The following is a 20,622-nucleotide window of genomic DNA, read 5'->3' as shown; positions in this document are numbered from 1 at the left end:
GACAAAACGAACATGAGCTGGCCTCAGTGTGCACTCGCAGGCCAGAAAGCCAACCATATCCTGGGCTGCATCAAAAGGAGCGTGACCAGCAGGTCAAAGGAGGTGATCCTGCTCCTCTACTCTGCTCTTGTGAGACCTCGCTTGGGGTATTGTGTGCAGTTCTGGTGTCCTCAACATAAGAAGGACATAGAACTGTTGGAAGAAGTCCAGAGGAAGGCCATGAGGATGATCAAGGGACTGGAGCACCTCCTGTATGAACACAGGCTGAGAAAGTTGGGGCTGTTCAGCCTGGAGAAGAGCAGACTGCGTGGAGACCTCACAGCAGCCTTCTAGTGTCTGAAGGGGGCCTGTAAGGATGCTGGGGAGGGACTCTTTGTTAGGGACTGTAGTGACAGGACAAGGGGTAATGGGTTAAAACTTAAACAGAGGAAGCTTAGATTGGATATATAAGGAAGAAGCTCTTCACTGTAAGGGTGGTGAGGTGCTGGAATGGGTTGCCCAGGGAAATTGTGAATGCTCCATCCCTGGCAGTGTTCAAGGCCGGGTTGGACATAGGCTTGGGTGATATGGTTTAGTGTGAAGTGTCCCTGCCCATGGCAGGGGAGTTTGAACTAGATGACCTTAAGGTCCTTTCCAGCCCTAATTATTCTATGATTTTAAGTCATACATCATAAGTTTCATTTTTCAGTGGCAAAGAAGCTAATAATCTATTTATTTACCTTTTTTGCTGACTCTGAGAAAAGAACTCCATTGTTTCCAATAATTCCTACTGGATAACCAAATATTCTTGCAAATCCTGAAGGAGAAAGATAAACTTACAAGTTTTCAAATATATTTATTTTACCATAGTGTATAAAGCTAGTCTTTCTCTTGGTAACAGAAAATAATATTCTTTTGAAGAAAAGAAAAATGTTATTAAGAATATCAATGGGTGAGCCAAACAGAATGAATCCAGCTGCAAACCCAGTGGGAACATACACAGAATAATTATAATATATGTCTAAATACCTGTAATTAAAGTATCCCCATACAAGGCTTTGAATTCATCAAATTTACTTCCATCTACAATTCTAGCAATGACCTTAAGGAAAAGTAGAAAAATAAAATTAAATTCAAAATCCTTCATAGCTTTTGTTTAGATGGAAAGACCATGCTAACATATAACTTAAAATAAATGCTTTCCATTTAAAGAACATCAAACAGCCAACCATATAAATAGTCTTGGATGGCAGGCAAAGCCCATTTACTTTTTTAAGTGTGATTTATCTACATGATGATAAAAAATGGAATTTCAAAATTAAGAATATTCTAAAAGAACAATTTAAATTATACAGAAACAAAGTTTCCATATTAGTTAAATTTTAAAGGAAAATGCTACCTCTGCTTATAATGAACATTCATCAATAGACTGACATCTATAAAGAGAAAAAAAATACACAGCCATAAGCCACTTTCTCAGAGAAAAGTTTATTTTTAGCTTTTCTTAAATTTGTGACATACAAAAATAATGATGATCTGTTCAGAGGTTCCTCTGAGAGGCAAAGCAGCCATTTCATATAAATATAGATCCATTGATAGCAAGCTATTACAACTTTTGAGAGTTTAGTGTTAGACTCAATAAAAGTGTTTGCTTTTCTTCACCTTAATACAAAGCAAAAATCCTAGTAATTTCTGACAAAATATTTTAATAAAGGTACATACTAAGACATTTCCTAAAACAATTACTTGGTTGGTAGTTAAATGGGCTCGGAACATGGGATCTATGCAAAACATGAGAAAATATATGGTCTCAAATGAAGGTACTCGGGCAAATAATTACACTACACCTGCAGTAGTGTCCAATATTCTCCGTATGTAGTTAGGGGAGGACCAAATTGTTTGTCTTCCTTATACTCCATAAATCTTTAAATATTTGGTCTTTACTTTCATAGGATTAACAGAAAAAGAAAGCTATTGTATCACTCAGCAGGTCTGTATAATGTATTGAGAAGGCAAAGCTCCCTATTGTCTAGCAGCTTTTTCAGAATGTAAACCATCTTTCATCTTTGCTCATCCTTCTTAAAAGTATAATCAAAAAAAGCATTACATTTTTAACATGTCATTGCCACAGCAATGGATCTGCTGGGAAAAAAAACAAAACCAAAAACCAAAGACACAAAAACCAAAACCAAAACCAACCGATGAAACAAACAACCAAAACCGTACCCCAAATAAGATTTCTGTAGATGATGACACAAAGGGTGATTTCCTGCAAGAAAAATTAGTGTATGCATGTATGGACATGTGGATCTTGCATTTATATTCATACCTCTTTGACATCAAAGTTTCTTTTCAGCTGGTCGCCAACTATTCCATATATTTCATCAGCAGGAAATAAAGGCTCTTCTGATGGTTCTATAGTCACCTGTAGCAATTTAACAGAACAATTTAAACAACGGAATTGTTAGTCCACATTATGGCTTAAAAGAACCTAAATAAGAATTACTTTGCCAACAACTTTGAGCAGTCTTCTCTTCACCAACCACATCAAAATGCCTGATTTTTCCCAATGTACTGGCTTGTCCTCATTTTGCAAAAAGATCAAGTTTCTTAAACTAAAGCTTGATAACATGTTCTCACTTATTGTTACCTTTGTTTCTGCTCCTGTGTATACCTCCGTAAGTGCTCCACTTCTTCCATGTTACCAAAAATTAAGCATGTCCTCCATTTGCTTACTTACTCCCTGTATCCTATTAGGTAGGTAGGCAGAATCCTAAAAAACTGATAAAGATTTTTGCCATGCAACTGAATGCAATATCTTGCCTTCCTTCAGGTGCTGAGGTTTAATCTTCAACTCATCCTTTCACATCTCCTGACAAATTAAGTTAAGGCAATTTCTCCCCCATATGCTATTAACCCTATTTTCTACAAGGAATTTTTAAATCAATAAAATACAATGACATGATTTAGGTCTACCCTCTCAGTTTTATACCTTTAATAGTCATAGAAAATGTTATTCAAAAAAGATTCTTCAGCAGGTATTTAAGTCCATAGGAATGATCATGTGGGCTTAAAATTAAATTAAGCATCTTGCAAGCCTGCGTTAATTTTAAAGCACAATTCTGTGATTCTTAAGCACTGTTCTAATTACTTCACTCTTGCATGTAATCCCAGTGATTTTACTGGGAATAATGCAGAACCAAAATACTAGAGAAATCTTTAAGGACAACAACCACACCTCCCATTTTTAAAGTGTCTGTAGTCAGAGATAAAAAATGTGTTGAATAAACCAGGCAAAAAAAAGCATTCCTAATTTAAACAATGCAGTGTTTTAGACTCTATACACTTACGTCTACTTTCTTTTGGAGATTTAAATTTCTGACAGCTTTCCTTGCTAGATGAAGTGCATGACTGTCATCCAAAGCATAGTGATCTGTTACACCAGATTTTCTGTATGTAAATAACAACAGCAATAGGAAGACTTATAAAAAATAATCATCTGACAATGAAAATCTGAGGTTTAAAAACTTTAAAGACTTATAAAAGTTTTATATTAATCTTTAAAATACAGATTCTACAATACAGCTCTCCATGTTTTGATATGAAATTACTTTCAAAATAAAACCCACGCCTGAAATTTTCTTTGGAACAGCACATTCAAGTTATCAGACATGATGGAAAATAGCAACTTTAAGTAGTAAAAAAATCTAAATGACAATATAAAAGATGACAAACACAGTAAAAATGGATATTAATATTAATTTTAAACTATAAAGAAAACATGTTAACAAAAATGTATAATCTTCCCCGAAAAAGAATTCTTTGTTCACTCCAGTGAAGTAGAAATTAAGCATTTTTTGTACAGTAATACCTAACTTCATTTAATATTCTTTTCATTTTAGAACCAGAAATTGCACAGAATTCTTCATTTTGATAAGTATTCTTTTACAAAAAATACAGACTATTTTGATCTTGTTTGTAGTAAAGTTCTAATTGACAGTAAGAAAGATACAATCTGCAAAATGCATTAATCTTTCTCCATGTGTATTATCCTTCTAACACTAAGTATTACACAGTACAGAAAACTTTACCATATGCGTGATTCTGCAGTATATTAGACATGTAGGTATTTTAAAGTAGTAAATGAAGGCGACAAGATCCTAACTAGAGTAACATAAGGTAACTGTGCTACTCTTATAATAAAATAATTTATCAGCACCAGATAAGGACACAGGAAATCTTAATTTTCAAATCTAAATACAGTTTTCAGAAGATTAAAATAAAATGAAATAAAATAAAATAAAACGAAATAAAACAATCCCCAACCCTACTAAGGTCTGAAGGATGGAAGAAATTAACTCTAGGAAAATATTTCTTTAGACCTGCAGTGAAGATCTGCTCCTCCAAGATCCTCTGCTGATACCTCTTCACCTGTTGCTGCTTTAACCTACCACAAGAAAAGGAAAATGAGCTTTAGAGCCTACACCTGTCTTGAATTAGTATTTATACTGGCTTAGTTAAAGCAATAAAAAAGATCTTTGAACTTTCATTTTCACAAAATTTATTTAGCACTTAACAAACAACTTCAAATGTGATCCTTTCCTTCATTGTTTCAAACAAGCAATACCTCAGTTGAAACTTAGTATTCTTTGACTGCTTTTTCTACACAAACTCTTCTGTGAATTTTAACTTACTTATTTAAGTGTTAACCATTAATCATTAGCAGCTTTTATTTTCTCAATCTTCCATTAAACACACAACAATGTAGTAATTTTCCTTTAAAAAGCATATTAGTGGCATAAAACTGTTCAGATCAAATATGCTGATTCCGTAAAAATACCTGGAATGCACAATCTAAATCCTACATGTGTCAAATCTTAGACCTGACAGGATAATTTAAGAGTGAGTGAACTCCTTCTTAAAACAAAGCAGTATCATTTACTGCATGTTTAAAAAAACACACAGTTCTTGATGCATTTCCACTCAACCATAAATGCTTGAAAAGGATTCCTTGTAAGCTGGTGAAACCATTATTCATCTCACAGAGTACAGAGGTAGTGTAAGAGACAAGAGAAGAGAAAACTGTAATAATTTCTAAAACATATTTCAGTTTCCAAGTTTTCAGCCTAAAACTGAAGTACACTAAAGTTATAAATATATAAACACACACACTTCCAAACTGTCAAGTTTGTAAAATTAAGTATAGATATTTCTTCTTTTAAATTTGAATGGCTATTCATGTAATATACAGGTGTGACATTCTGATACGAATTAACGGAAAGTTTAAGTCAGAGACATAATTAGTTTGAGTCTTCATCAAACAACAAAGAGGAGAACATACTTTTATGAGAAATAAGGAAAAATCTGTTCACCAAAACGGTTTTCAAGCACTGGAACAGGCTGCCCAGGGAAGTGGTTGAGTCACCAACCCTGGAGGTGTTTAAAAGATATACATGCGGCACACATGGCTTAGTTGTAGACTTGGCAGTGCCAGGTTTATAGTTAACTTGGTGATCTTGAGGTTGTATTCCAACATAAATGATTCTGTGATTCTATTCTATGATTCTATTAAATATACGTCTCTCTCAACGCACCTGAAACAGTATGCAGTTATAACATTGTGATTCTGTGACTACTGCAGAACTTTGAACAAATCTGAATAGAGCACTGATTTCTATTAGTACCAAAATCTAGACATTCATTTTAAGAAACTCTACAAAAAAGACTTTTCCATCTTCCACAGAACTGAAGTTTTCCTTATCCAAATCACAGGATCAGAGTTGTGAAGTCCGTCACTCACCCTGGGAGACAGTCTAGTTTAACTCCCCTGCTCAAAGCAGGGTCAACAAGAGGCTGCTCATGATCGTGACTTTTAGTATCTTTAGGGATGGAGGCTTCATAACCTCTCTGGGTAACTTGGTTCAGCATGACCACCCTTGCAGTATATAAGTGTTTTCTTACATCTAAACAGAATTTCCTCATTCCAGTTTGTGACCCCTAGCCTCCTGACCTGCCTGTCACTGGACACCAATGAGAAGTCAGGCTCTGCTATCTTTACTCCCCACTGCTAGGTATTCACACACAGTGACAGACACCCCCTAAGCCATCTCTTCAACAGACTGAGAAGTCTCAGCTCTCTCAGCCTCTCGTCATACAACAGAAACTTTAGTCATTCCATCATCTTCAGGACCTTACTGACTCACTCAAATATGTCCATGTCTTTCTTGGTCTGGAGAGCCCAGAGTTGGACCTAGCACTGCCAATGTGTCTTACCAGTGCTGAGCAGATGGGAAGGATAACTACCCTTCACCTGCCGAAAACACTCTCCCTACTTCATGCACAGAATATTGCTGGCTGCCTTTGCTGCAAGGGCACATTGCTGACTCATGTTCAACTTGGTGTCCACTGGGACCTACAGTGCCTTTCCTGATAGGCATCTTTCCAACTGGCTGGTTCCAAGCCTGTTATGGTAACCAGGATTATTCCTTCCAAGGAATATCTGCCTGCTGTGTTTAACTTCAAAAGGTTCCATTCAGCCCCCTTCTCTAGCCAGCTGAGGTTACTCTGAGAGGCAGCACAATCATCTGTCCTCTTGACCACTCCTCACAGGTTTTAGCATCTGCAAATTTTCTGATGGTGAACTTTGTACTGTTGTCCCGGTCATCAATGAAGATGTTTTAAACAGTACTGGTCCCAGTAATGACATCTGGGGTATACTACTGACCTGCAGCTTGATCCCAGCCATTTCAGCCAGTTCTCAGACCACGTCACTCCCATTTACCTAGTTCATACTTTCAACAATTTGTTGAGGATGTTCCAGAAGACAGTGTTAAAAGATTTATCAAAGTCATCACACACAACATCCACTGCTTTCTCTGATTCCACTCAGCCAGTTATCTCAGCATAAAGGACTATCAGTCTGGTCAGGCCTGATTTCCTTATAATAACTGCTGACAACTCACACTCAACTCTTTATCTACAGTGGTTTTGGAAATAGTTTCCAGGATTACTTGCTTCATCACCTTCCCAGGTACTGCAGTGCAATAGAGCATTCTACAAACTAGTTTAAATAGTACAAACTTTCTTAAAGTTAATTTAACTCTAACAGACTGGACTGCAAATACAGTCTTGATAAAATATGTGAGCATTTGTAAAGAAACCCCTGTTTAAGCTACTTCAGCTAGCAGTCATCAGAAAAATGAACACAAACCTTAGATAAAGTGTCCATTTCCCACAATAGATCAGGCTAACATGTACAAGAGTCCCCAGCACATAAACATACATGAATTTGACAAACTTACCCCTCTTACCAGACTTTCCTTCACTGCTGAGCACAGAGAGTAGCAAATTTTATCTGGGGAATAGAGACTCAGAAGCTTCTGGAATGGGAGGGAGAAGCCTACACATCAACACAGCATCTTGAGCTACCAAGACTGAGGATACAGATTCCTGAGCTTGGGGTGTACAGAAGAATGGCCCTATATATTATTACTACTGTGACACTTCTCTTACCACTGAGATCTATCTGTTCATGAAGTCATTACTCCTCACCTTTCTAAAAGGAAGGCCAAGGAAACTTGCACTTTAGACTGTACCTACAATTCACTTTTTTTAGCATACACATCCCAAGACTAATTATAACTAACATCAGGGAATTTCTTTTGCTTCCTTAGGATGTTTTGGTTTAGGTAGGTAAGCGATAAAATTCAATCAAATTTTCTCCATATAGGAGAGACATTTTGGGGAACAGGGCACACAATATCTGCTACAACATGGAATGGAAGTTTCTATGGGAATCTGAAGTAATTTCGATGCTTACACAAGGGCGAGCAAAATATTTTCAGTGAGAATATGAAAACCTCTACCAAACAGAAAAGCTGACAGGTAGTGATATTAAAGTTTGATCTATACGCACAAAGATAAGGATCATTACATCTACAGGTTGCTAAGGAACAAATTAAATTGGAGGATAGTTGTGAAATCTTCCCCTGGAAGTGGTGAAAAACTCTCATCCTTTCTAACTTCACAACAGCCTTGCAGTCACTGGCTTGCCTAGCCAAGTCTCCCTTTGAGAACTGACTCAGGCCACCTGTTTTCAGCTGCTTACCCTGGCAAAAATGTCCTGTGCTACATCCCAGTAATTTCCCTTGTCATGTTAAATGATTATCATTTTCTTAAAACAACAGAGTCTGGTTCCCTTTGTTCAGCTTCCTGGGCAGTACTGGGTACTGGCTGTCTTTTTTTTCAACCTGCTTAATGCTGGAGCTTGAAAAGAACCAGCTTTAAGCAGGTTCTCCAGAACACATTATTCAGTGCAGCTAAGGGGTCCTCACAGGTCTGATGAACCTTTCCAGCTCTAACATAACTCCAAGCAGAATCAAAGTGCACAGCACTCCCCCAGCACTCTTGCCAATGGAAATGCCATGTCAGAAGAACTGAGTTTGGTCAGCTTACTGAGCTTCTGCAACAAATTACTCTGAACCTGGGCAAGCCTCAGGGGCAGTACTACCACTTTAAACACCACTGGCTCTAAGCCAATGAACAGCGCAGGGCCCAGAAAGGACTGAGGCCTTCCTGGTACCAGGGCAGTTATTTGTAACACAATGACCAAGCTACTAACAGTCTGATATAAAAGTTAATTTCTTTCATTGTACTTATTTCTTTATCTCAACAAAAATATGTATGAATCACCCAATGTTACTCACTCAATTAATACTATTCTCAACTAGTATCTTCATTCATATTCATGCCACCTTTACCAAAAAACTCCCAGTATCTAAATTACAGTGAAAACTGCTTAATTTTGAGGGAGGATTTATCTTTGTTTACCTATAACCACAAATTGAAAGAGACCAATACAATATAGAAAAGAACAGAGACCTAGATAAGATGCTAGAAATAATTGCTGCAAAGAAATTCCAATAGACAAAGAAATTCTAGAATTCTAAATTGTAATATGCAGTAAATAAATTTGTGTTAAATCACACTGTTGGTATTAATTATTTCATCTGCTTTTGACGATTAGTTTGTTGTTCTTGTCAACTTGGAAAGCCTCCACTGAAATAATGAAATACTTCAAGCTAAACACCTTATTTTATTGTGGTAGACAACAAAGTATTTTTGTAGATAGAGGTGTGTGTCCCCTGCTGCTGCTTTCTGTATGTCAGCTACATTCTGAATTTAAATTCTGTTTTGGAACACTAATTACCATTTATCAGCCACAGAAAACTATGTCTGCATAAATGATAAGTTGGTTTGGGTTTTTTTTTAAGCTGCACAAGAGTTTAAAATCCACCTGTGCATTAAACTTTCGAAGGAAAAAAGGGTTTAATATACACTTTTAGCATCAAGATGACATTTTAGCATCCAGATGAGCCAGTGGGAAAACAAACAGCTGAAGTAAAGGAAAAGAATTAAATGCAAAAACATACCATGAAAATTTGAGCAGTGCTATAAAAGTAAATGCTAAAGGATGCTACAGGGTCAATTCTTCATGCTTTTAAGGAAATTACCCCAGCCATGCCTTAGGAACTGGTCAACAAAAAAATCCATCAGTGGTTGCCTTCCCACAGACCTGCTACGTCTTCCCAGTATCTTAAGTGGTGGAAAGAAGTGACTTCCAGCAGACTTTGCCTCTTCTGTTACTAGGGGAATTGAGTGGAGCATTATCTTCATTAACGATGATGTTACAAAGCAATTTCTCCATTTAGGCCTGCTCAAGATGGAAGGACTTTTGAGAGATGTTTGATTTTCACTTGGCTTTGCCACAGGAAGCACCCCTAAAAGATCCCAAAAGCCTGTAACAGAGCCAACGTCCTGCCTCAGACCAGTTTGTTCAATGAGACAAATATCTGTCTATTTAAGAAAAGCAAGTTTATTCAGTCAGACTTCATTCAGACTAGATTAGTTATGCTGGGTGCTGCCTTACCTGTTAGGTCTAGCAGTAACGTAATATTTACTCCTGGAAATTCCTTTCTTCTCATAAAGCATGTGTTGGGTAAAACAATCTTTAAGCAAAGGTTACTGTTTGTATCACCATAAAACTCAGCCTACACTAGAATATACACCAGTACAGCTGTTAAAAAAAAACCAACAAAAACCTGTACTTGAGACTTCCTTTGCTGTTCGAGCCAAGCTACTGTAATTTTAAAGATGTTTTATCCTGCAATATTTTGAATAGTAATAAATTTCACTGTAAGTTTCATAATAAAGCAAGTTTCAATTCACAGGAGCTTGTCAGGTCACTTTCCTTAGAAACAATTTATTTACTAAGGAAGCAAGGAAATTATGACAAACTCCATCATATGTGCACCTCCTCTGTCTGTAAACTGACATAAAATATAGCAGACCAGTCCTGTTTCTGAAGTTCTCTGCTCCTGACTCTCAGATACAATATACATACTTGAAATTTTTATTTATTTCACATCAAACCTAGAGAGTACATAATGGAATACAGGAAGCATTTCTGTAATTCAAAATGTGCACCGCAACCTAAAGGCAGTACTATAAAAATACCTTACCAAAGTCTGATTTATGTATAAAATTCTAATAGAAGAGATTTAATTAAGTACATAAACATTCAGATGTATTTAAAAAACGCAAATCAATCTACAGAGTATCTGGAAATACCTCACTAAGAAAGGTCGCAATAGTTTAAGCTGTACTATTGTTTGCAGCGCAGTTTTTTGGGGGGCTTTGTTACAACTTCAGTATCCTTACCAGCGGTGGCCCTCCCAGGAATATTGTTCCCTGTTTGCCAACAATAATACTTTCATCAGCCATTGCAGGTACGTATGCTCCTCCTGCTGTACAGGACCCCATTACTACAGCTATCTATTGGGAAAACAAAAAACGCAAGTTAATGAATTGTCCAACCCTTAAAAACAACAAATGCACATGATACTATTATATATTGTGCTGATCTTAATACAGTTTCTGGGTCAGCACTGCAAGATTATTTCTGCCTGACACAGCAAACTTTTTATTTATATTTAAGATTTTCTTAAAAAACAGGGAATCTTTCTTGTTTTCAGCAGTGTCTTAAACTACGATTTTCAGGCTGCCCTGCAGGAAAATTCCTATGTGAAGTACCCTGAACTACATACATGAAATGTTTGAAGAAGCACATGAAACTACCATGAAATTTGTTCTACCATGAAACTTGGTTTTACCGATGAATGGTAAAAGGTTGAAAAGTAAAGGCTGAAACCTAAAGGTTGCTCCTCGTATTTATGCTTAAGTCAGAGTCAGAGTTTCAGTTGTTGCTTACTGGCCTAATTTCACCAATGTTAACATCATCTGAAGAAAACTCCTCACATCTACTGGTATGTAACTTCAGTTCTCAATGGATTAATTAAGTCTGCCCTTTCAAAGTGTGTTGAGAATCTCGTTATGGGCTTTAGCGTGAATAATCTCTGCTTTATTCTTTTTCCTAATTTTGAGATGAACATCTAGCCAATGAACATTTTCTACCAGTAACATTTTGGTGACATTTTCACAAAAGTGACTTGACACCAGATATGGTGAAAATCTCAGCAGTGTATGATCATGAGAACGAAGTTTCTCACTTAACGTTACCTTCCGGGGAGCTCCTCCAAAGAGGAGCCTTCAAAACACCTTGTAAAGTGGAAGAAACTGAATACTCATATGGAAAAGGCAGACAATAAGAAACGCTTTCTTGCACAACCACCACAACTACAACTCTCTCCCTAAATAATGTGATTTTATATTGACTCTGAAATATTTCTAAAGTGACATCTAACAGTGTTCTGTGTTAAATGATAACTTAATGTTTGCTCTTAAAAGAAAGAAATACACTCAGAAATAAATCTTCCAAATCACATTACCTGTATCTAAAGGAGTAGATGAACTATGCCAACCTGCTACAACCAAACTGAACAGCTTTTTCAGTATCTTAAGCTATACTCAGAGTCTTGTGATTAATCTGCAGTATTTGTGTTGCGCATTTAATAAGTACCTCCTAGTAAATATGAGTAACATAAGCCCCTAGAAAATGGACAAACTTGGGGAAAAAGTTAATTTTATTTTTTCCCCAGGATTTGGGGTTTTTTCCTACTCTTCATTTTACCATGTTCATGCTGAAAAATGTGCCTGCATTTAAACTTTAAGTGTCATTTTTTCTACTATATAAATTAGAATATTTATATACTGAAAAAAAAACAACCAACAAATCTACCTGTCAAACAGCACAACCTTGAATTCCCAACTAATGCTCTACTTCCTGACTTCCTTGAATTACTGCATAGGAAATTACTGAGAACCGCAATAAAAATCAACAGTTCTGAATGCACACACAGTATTTCATACCCACTGATCAGCTCCCCATTGTATCCATGCAGCATATGAGTGTGAGATTGCTTAGGAAGCAGCTAATGAGAAGCTAATCACAGCTTTCTGATTCACAGCCACACAGACATCAATGTAATTTAAAGCTGCAGTAGGAGTATAATATATTAGTCACAGGTAAAAGTGGAGAGGAAAATTAAAAGCACCATAGGCAATGGGGAAAAAATAACGACCACCCCCTACAACAAAACAACAAAAAACCCCAAACAAGCACTTTAAAGGCAATATTGAGAAGGGATGATGAACCCTTCAGGCAGGACAAAACACAGAATGGCAGGTAGAAAACTAAAAACATCCACCATCCTGTGTCAGAAGAATTAACCAAAATTCTTGGTTAATCAGAGGGAGCATAACTTCCTAACACCATTTCCAAATGAAACATCCTCCCAGACAGGGAAGATGACCCTAGCTACACAGTCTGTTGGCATACAATCAATATCAGATTTACAAATGTTGTTAGTGCCTTTTTGAAATGAAACAAAGGATAGAAACATCTCCCAAACAAAATACACCTGTACTACATCCTTTCAATGAAGGAAGCACTTCCATAAAACATTTTCCCAGGCTTCCATAAATATTTTAAGAAAGTTACCTTATCATACCATAAAAGAAATGTGGTTTATTAAAAGCCAAATCTTTCCTACACTAAGCTTTTATTGTATAGAAGTACAATGCTACTCCTAATAAAACACTATATGGTAATCAAAATTGTGGAGACAGTGTTCTCATGGGAGAATGGATAATTGGTACATAAACTGAATAATCCTGAAAGATACAGCAAGGCCGTGAGAGGCCCAAGGAAGCTTAAGCAAGCAAGATAAGAAGAAGCTAGAATTCACTGATGTAATGAGAACTGTGGACTGTTGGCAAGCTTTCGAGGTCAAGTTCCCACACCTGTGCTTAACCAATTATATGCTAGTGCAAAGGGTCTTCAGGACATGTATCCAATCATAATATGCCAAATCACTGTAAGTGCATGTAAGAAATAGTATTTAAGGGGTTAAGGCTTTGTAATAAATGGCTTTTTGTCTGATCATATTGATCCCTGAGTCCATATATTTTCTGCAGCACAAAATAAAAACAAATTCAACTTTATAAGGAGCTCTACACTAAAGTTGTTTCACAATATTCAGGAAAACACCAGCATCACTTTAGGGCCAGGCATTTCTAGAAAGGTCCTGCCTAACATCAGTAATTTCAGCCTTCCAAACTGGTTTCATGTATCCATCTTTGACATAACATCTAAAAACCACTACTCCCATACTAGGTTATGATTGCACTCTCTATCAAAACTGCTTACCAAAGCTTCTCCTAAGAAGATAATTCAGCAAAACAGCTCTGTGACTGTCTCCTTTGACCCTTGCTGTTCCACAAAAATACCTGGACAAATTTTATTCACACATATAAATCTACAGTACAACCTAGACCTGTCAGTGACTCTGCATGATGGCCAGCTTGTAAACTTTTTCCCTAAATATTTTCATCTAACCAAACAGTGGTTTTCCCCTGGAGATCTAGCTTATTAATACACTTGCTCCACTTTTACTGTGGGGAAAAAGAAAAAGAACTGTAGAAACTAAATTATGTCAGACTTTATGAAGAGATTTAGTGTGTTGTTGGAATTTTCAGCCTTGGATTTCTCGAGACAACAGATTTCAGGATTCTTTGGTAGAGAAAAAGATAGTTAAAGATACAAAATCTGACTTGTTTCCCAAATATGCCAAAAAGGTAACAAAGTAATAAATGTAGTTTCCTCAGAAATCGTGCACAGCTATGTAAAAAGGAGTTGGAATACTCTGTCCTTGATTGGTGTATCTGCTACACACTGAAAGGAAATACTAGCTTCTAATTCCTCCTTTGGAAGATCAGGAGATTCAAACAAGCGCAGCTTCTCACAGAGAATAAATAAAAATGGTCCCAGCCTAACTATGCCTCTCAATGACATGTTGGTAAGAATGAAGAAAATAAAAGTCCTGCTTCCACTTTACATTAGTGATGATTTCAACAGTCAAGTATGTCATGGAGGTGGAAACACTTCCACGACAGCACTCAAATAAAACAGCAAGTTAGCTAAACTTTTACTCTCCCTGGGGTTCCGCCACCTACTTCTAAGCCTAATGTTCTAAACCATTTTCTCTTCTCAAATGCAATATTCTGAAAATTTCCTTCACCTTCTTTCATCCAGCCAATATAAAGTGATATGCATTGATTTAACAACTACACCTAGGAGCAGGCTCTTGAAATTAAGACAATTCAGGGAAATCACCAGCTCACTGCTCAGCAGTCAAAAAAATGTCACAAATGTTAGGAGCTACTGGCAATGGAATTAACAGAATAACATATCATTATGCTATTTTGTATATACCCATCATTAGTTGACACATTGAGCAGTGCAGTCTGACTCCTTCATCTCAAAAAAATATAACGAGACCTGAGAAAAGGTAAACTAAGACTGTCATAGGTATTGAACACTTTCTGTAGGAGTAACAACTAAGTAAGCTTGAACTCTTTAGCCTGCAAGCGGGAGTACAAGGCTGGTAAATGAGAGGGCTATGCAACCATATGAAGAGGCTGGGAGATGACTGACTTGACAATTCTGTATGAATGACCCGACTGTCTGCTTTCCTGAAGCATTTTCTTTATTTGAAGGAGGTTACCTTCGAAGACAAGTTTCCTCCACCCTTCCTGGCAGCCTCTCTCAGGTCCCTGCTGACAATTCCCTTAACAAGCCCAAGACTACTCTCCTGAAGTCGAGCGTCTTCATCCTGCTACCTGCCTTCCTCACCTCCATTGGGACCTTATACTCTGCCCTCCACTTTCACTGCAGACAAAGCTGCCATTAGCAGTCACATCCTCAAAAGGCCTACATTCTTCATGACTAATAGATTCAGAAGCGCACTTCCCCTAGCACTCTATCTGCGTCAAAGAACTGACCCCAATGCACTCCTGAAACACCCACGACACAAAACCACTTCTAAATCCAGGAACTGTGACTAATACTAATTCTATGCATTGTCAATATATTAGAAAATAACCTCATTCTTAGGGCAGTTTTATCCTACAGCACATCAGTATATAAAATGGATATATAAGTATATGCATACCCCTATCAGTAGAATGTATGTCTCATTTACTAGCCATCATCAAAGGGGTCCTCACCTTTACAGCGTTGATGCAGAATGATAACTGTTGCAAGAGATTTCCTAATGCTTCTTCATATGGCCCTACCTACCATGTTGTCAAGTCTTTTTCCCCTCCCACTCCAAGAGAGAAGCAGGTAGGTCATGTCATTAATACTAAGGCAAAGAAAGAAGATAGTTTCTTCAAAACTATAAATGACTTCTTGTGGACCGTTATTGTGTTTACAGTGCCTCCAGTCTCCAGACTGGGCCATTAGGTCAGCACAACACAGTGCTGTCTAAAACAAAGCATGAAACCAGATAAAGGCAGCAGGCATAAAAACTAATTAGTACATTTCATTCTGAAATAAAAGCAAATTACCTGTGGGATTCCTTGTGAGGACATGACTGCTTGATTATAGAAAATACGGCCAAAATGATCTCGATCTGGAAATACTTCAGCTTGCCGAGGTAAATTTGCTCCTCCTGAATCAACTACAGTAAATGAAAACGTATTAACACGTCTTTGAACAGTGTTATCCATGTTTTTAACAAAGTATCTGCATGTTTCAAAATACACACCAATTATTATCACTATGAATCTAGGTATATTAGAATACTCTTGACAGAAAAAAGAAAAATAGTAATGTCCATACACACAAATAACATCCATTCTAATGCAAAACAAATTCAAGTATGCTAAGAGATGCAATCACACCTCCCTATACAACCTTCTAAACTCATCTTACTGCAAAACACTTAAACTAAGAACATTTTCAATGTACAACTTTAACTCAATTATTCTATTGCAATTCTCTCACAAGTTCCAGAAAGGGCAACACTTGAGCTCAGGAAGTGTATCATGTGTACTTTCATGCCTTGATTATTCAGACATACCAAAGATCTTACACTATCTCGAGGAACCTTCATTTATTATGTGTCCTTGCCTCTGGCTTACAGGTCCCCAACTGCATCTACCTTTCCACTCCCAAATAAGGGAATTACATCATGTTGTAAGACTCCGAAAAAGGACAGGAGACTAGAAGGAAATGCAGAGGGAGGCCAAGCATCTATGAGAACTCTGGCTCCTGGCAATATATTTTCACCTATGAGCAGCAGTCCACATGCACATTCTCATGTTTCATGACTGCAGCCATTAATGCCCTACATTCAGCTTTGTCTTGAAGCACGATGTTCATTCCTAGCCCTGCCGTTGCAGAACCATTCTCCCAAATCAACATCAAGACAAGCTCCAACGTGGCCAACAAACCAGTGTTGTGAAATGGGCCATCCCTTAACATAAAAGAAGATGCCCACGTCAGTAACATCAGGTGTCTGCATCAGAATTAACATCTAGGAAGCTAACACAGAGGGAAAAGGCAGTTCAAATGGCATGAAACTTACATGTCAACGAAACACTCCCTCTTGATCGCACAACATAAGGGAAAGGAGTAAGTGATACAATGGCATAATTACGTTTGTTCCTTATGAACCCAGCCTTACAGCAGTGCAGAATAGAGTGTTGAGAAGCTATGGGTACCCTCCAGTTAAGACTTGCCACCAATTCGCAGAGGTCACACAGTACTGGTAAAAATACATTCGAGTTTGTGCGTCTAAAATACATACCTGGTTAGTCAGATCTGGGGACACATCAATCTCCAAAATGTTTATTTAAAGAAGCAGCATCTTATCTAGACATGCCCAGCTCCCCTTAACAAAGGACATCTGCTATTTCTGCAGTGGAACTTACCCAAATACAGGCAAGGGAGATGGTTTTGCATTGCAATTTCTTGAGCTCGTAAATGTTTCTTAACAGTGATGGGATAATAAGTACCACCTTTGACAGTAGCATCATTAGCAACAATCAAGCATTCCACCCTAAAAATAAAACAACCTTATGAGAGAGAAAAATATTTCTAATGAGTAAGTATGTCTGTTGGTTAAGATCTGCAACATGCCATGGACTCTCAAAGTCCTGATGCTCAGAGTCCTCCTCACCTGTACCCCATCAAATGAACACTGTAACTGCAGTCTCAGCACTATCATGTCCTGTTTCACAGTCCCTTAACTCCCTAAAACAAAGCTCAGTAGCATCATATTTAATTTCAACATCAGTTTTGGAGGTATCTTTAGTGAGCAAAATTAATTCTAAGCCTCAGATACCACCCATTTTTTTTTAAATTGCTGTAGGTATTTAGTGATACACTAATCTCTTTCCTTCATTGGACACCGGAAACTCTGTATGTGTTCCACTTTAATATGGGATACACTAACTAAAAAAAAAACATACAAAATCACTTTCTTTTAACTAAGACTGAATAAATTAAGATACCAACACTGATGATTTTTTCTGGGTCAAAAACTGAAAGACTAAAAAGTGCTAATAGCTTAATACTGGAAACTGAACAAAATTATACCTCCTTCCATTTCATATCATCAGTAATATAGATCACTGGTATCTCTCACCCAGATACTCGTCCAATGCCTGTGATAATGCCTGCTGCTGGTACCTCTTCATTACCATACAACTGGTAACCTGCAAACTGGGAGAACTCCAAGAATGGAGACCTGAATGATGACAAACAGAAGGCAATTTTAAAAATGAATTGGCCAAATTTGTCACTGAATCTCATTTAAAAGGTTAAATTTTTAAAAACAAGATTTTTTTTTTTAAGAGAGGTGACTATTTTGAAGAACACTGTAAAATCTCCACTGTGTTAATTTGCCAGTGTTTATGGAATTTAAAGAAAAAACAAGTCTATTGGGGTACCTACCCACAAAAGAGAAATGTTTTTTAAAAACCAAAATACCTACCCAGGATCAATAAGCCTGTCAATTCTCTCTCTGGGTAAGAGTTTTCCTCTTGATGTGTGAAGCTTACGAGCTTTTTCTCCACCTCCTGTGATACAGTAGTAAATTGTTAAATTTACAAAGGACACAGATAAATCACCACTTATATTAAAACTTCAAATGGAAGCACTGATGAGTTCCCAGTTTTGAAGTATGGACCTTAGCAACAAATTTAATAAATAATGGTTTCTACTTCAAACAGATTTAAGATACTGATAAGAAAGCTCACTTTTCAGAATCTACTCCATTTTCCCCCTCATTTTTGATAGTAGTCTTGAGGTACATATTTTAATAAATAGCTGTCTGAAACCTTCCCCCACTGCTTGGCAACAAACCAAAGGGCTAAAAACACGAACACACAAAGGCACAGCAGTAAGAACTACTTACTGTTCCCCCAAATTGGTTCAAAATAGCTATGCTGATTCCAGTCTTGAAAGACTCAACACAATCTGGATTCATTTTCTTAGATCACTCCAAAACTGTAAGAATTGCTCATTCAGACAGCATTTAATATCAAGTGTATCTTTGCTTCATTTCAACCCTTTATTTGAGGTCATCCTAAATCATATCTTTTGCTCTCTAGAGCTTTCTGTCATTCAGTACCTAAGATTTGTTGACACACTTCAGCCTCTTTACAACAGCTTATACAAACATTGTCTCTCCATGTAGACAGATCACTGATCCACCTCATCAGTCTGTCTCCTCTGTCCAAAATAAAAAAGTGCTACTTTGATAACATTTTTCCTGAGACTTCAAGGTCTCTTTGTCATCTAAGCACCACTTAAAAGCAGAGCTTTTAAGCCTGCCTTTCAAGCGTTTATGCTCACCTCCTTCCTTGATCACTACGCACATTATTTCCTACCCATCAGGCATACCAGAAACTCCACAATTTATTTCTGATTGAGCCTGTTCATTAGGTCTGTGTATCCAGCCTAAATCTAAATCTTGAGAATTTCTGAACAAGTTTCTTAAGATACAACCTCTCATATCCACCTACAGAGCTAATACTCTCATCCAAATTCTCAGCATCCCCCATCTACAATATTTTTCCTGACCTCCATCTTGCCTTTCCCATTTACACCCACAGTGATGCTGTGAAAATAATTTCCCATTCTGTGACTTCATGCATCTCTGTACATTCCTGCTCTTTACAAACTAGTCATAAATGCTTGCCCTCCAGGCCTTGTAGCCATTCTACTGAATATTTCTTGACCAAGATCCAGACCTTTGCTTTACCCTAAGATGACGTCTATTCTGCAGACTGAGAAGCAGCACCCCTGGCAATGGAACAAATTTGGAGACATTTAATTTGAAATCCTTTCTTTAATTTCTCCTTTACAATAATGTCTATAAGAACTTCACTGTGGCTGCTGATATGCTATGTTAGTCACAGAAACTAGAAGTATCTCAAGTCGCTTCTTGTGCTTGTTATCAGAAATCCATCTGTTGTAATTTATCATAGCCTATAAATTCTGTGATGGCAGGGGCCACCTTCTTGTTGCACAGCTGAGGATTACTCAGTAGAACGGGATATGGGTTCACAAAAGCCTTATCCACTGAAACAGAAAACAAAGAATGAAGCATTCATTATATTCCTTACAAAGACCTTAAGCAAGAGCTCATCCTCTGAAAGACAGCTTTTACTAAGAAAAAAGGCGTTGCACTTATCCTTCAGATGTATTCAACATAAGTACCTAATTCCTCTCATACTTAAATGATGGGCAAAGCAAGCTCGACTGATGTCACTCAAAATAGTGTATTAACACCCTGGTGGAGCTACCTAGATGGAAGAAAGATGAGGGCCATGTTCTTGTCCTACTATTATGTAACAGGCAAGAACAGGAAAACAGCAGTGAAGATGGCAATCATCATTATCTCACGGGCCACACAGGGAATTGCTGAAGTCTCTATACCCAGTAAAAGACAGAGGTAGTCCAAGTGTTTCAGCATCTCCTCAGGATATCCTGGAGCTTTGCTGCACAGCAAGAAAAAGACTAAGCACAAAATCTTAACTGTGCTTTATTCCAAAGCCATAAAAGACACTGCATTATATAAGAAACCATGAAGAGCAAACAGCATTACGGTGGAAACAAGAAGAGAAGAATTAAAGCTGCGTGTTCAATCTCTGGCAGCAAAGTTAAGCAATTATAAACCATTTTAATTTTATTGTCCACATTAATTACAGTAAACTATACTTAATTCAGGTAGTCTTAAAACAATGAAACAGATTTCAATCTTACAAACTATTACAGACTAGCTTTTGTTTGCCAGCACAAATACAGCTAAGGTCTTTTAAAAGACCCTGACC

The 20,622-nt window shown here is 37.3% G+C and overlaps 1 protein-coding gene across 2 annotated transcripts in view; it reads right to left on the bottom strand.

Annotated features, from left to right (window-relative positions):
- The window catches only part of MCCC2 (methylcrotonyl-CoA carboxylase subunit 2), a 40,613-nt gene that overhangs the window by 13,454 nt on the left and 6,537 nt on the right, over nt 1–20,622 (bottom strand). Inside the window, exons 3-12 of one of the 2 annotated variants that reach the window (XM_061468731.1) lie at nt 18,279–18,363; nt 17,931–18,032; nt 17,215–17,342; nt 15,847–15,959; nt 10,699–10,812; nt 4,362–4,426; nt 3,330–3,429; nt 2,309–2,404; nt 1,009–1,081; nt 720–796 (exon numbers count right to left, since the gene is read on the bottom strand). In XM_061468731.1, the coding sequence (XP_061324715.1) occupies nt 720–796; nt 1,009–1,081; nt 2,309–2,404; nt 3,330–3,429; nt 4,362–4,426; nt 10,699–10,812; nt 15,847–15,959; nt 17,215–17,342; nt 17,931–18,032; nt 18,279–18,363 (953 nt within the window). The remainder of the gene's footprint in view (nt 1–719; nt 797–1,008; nt 1,082–2,308; nt 2,405–3,329; nt 3,430–4,361; nt 4,427–10,698; nt 10,813–15,846; nt 15,960–17,214; nt 17,343–17,930; nt 18,033–18,278; nt 18,364–20,622) is intronic. The other variant, XM_061468732.1, reaches the window with a different exon arrangement.

Source organism: Pezoporus flaviventris, unplaced genomic scaffold (assembly GCF_033815535.1).
Source record: "Pezoporus flaviventris isolate CSIRO_AGI_PZ_B2104156 unplaced genomic scaffold, CSIRO_AGI_Pfla_v1 ptg000050l, whole genome shotgun sequence".
NCBI classification, from domain to species: domain Eukaryota; kingdom Metazoa; phylum Chordata; class Aves; order Psittaciformes; family Psittacidae; genus Pezoporus; species Pezoporus flaviventris.
This window is presented reverse-complemented; position numbering and strand designations above follow the sequence as displayed.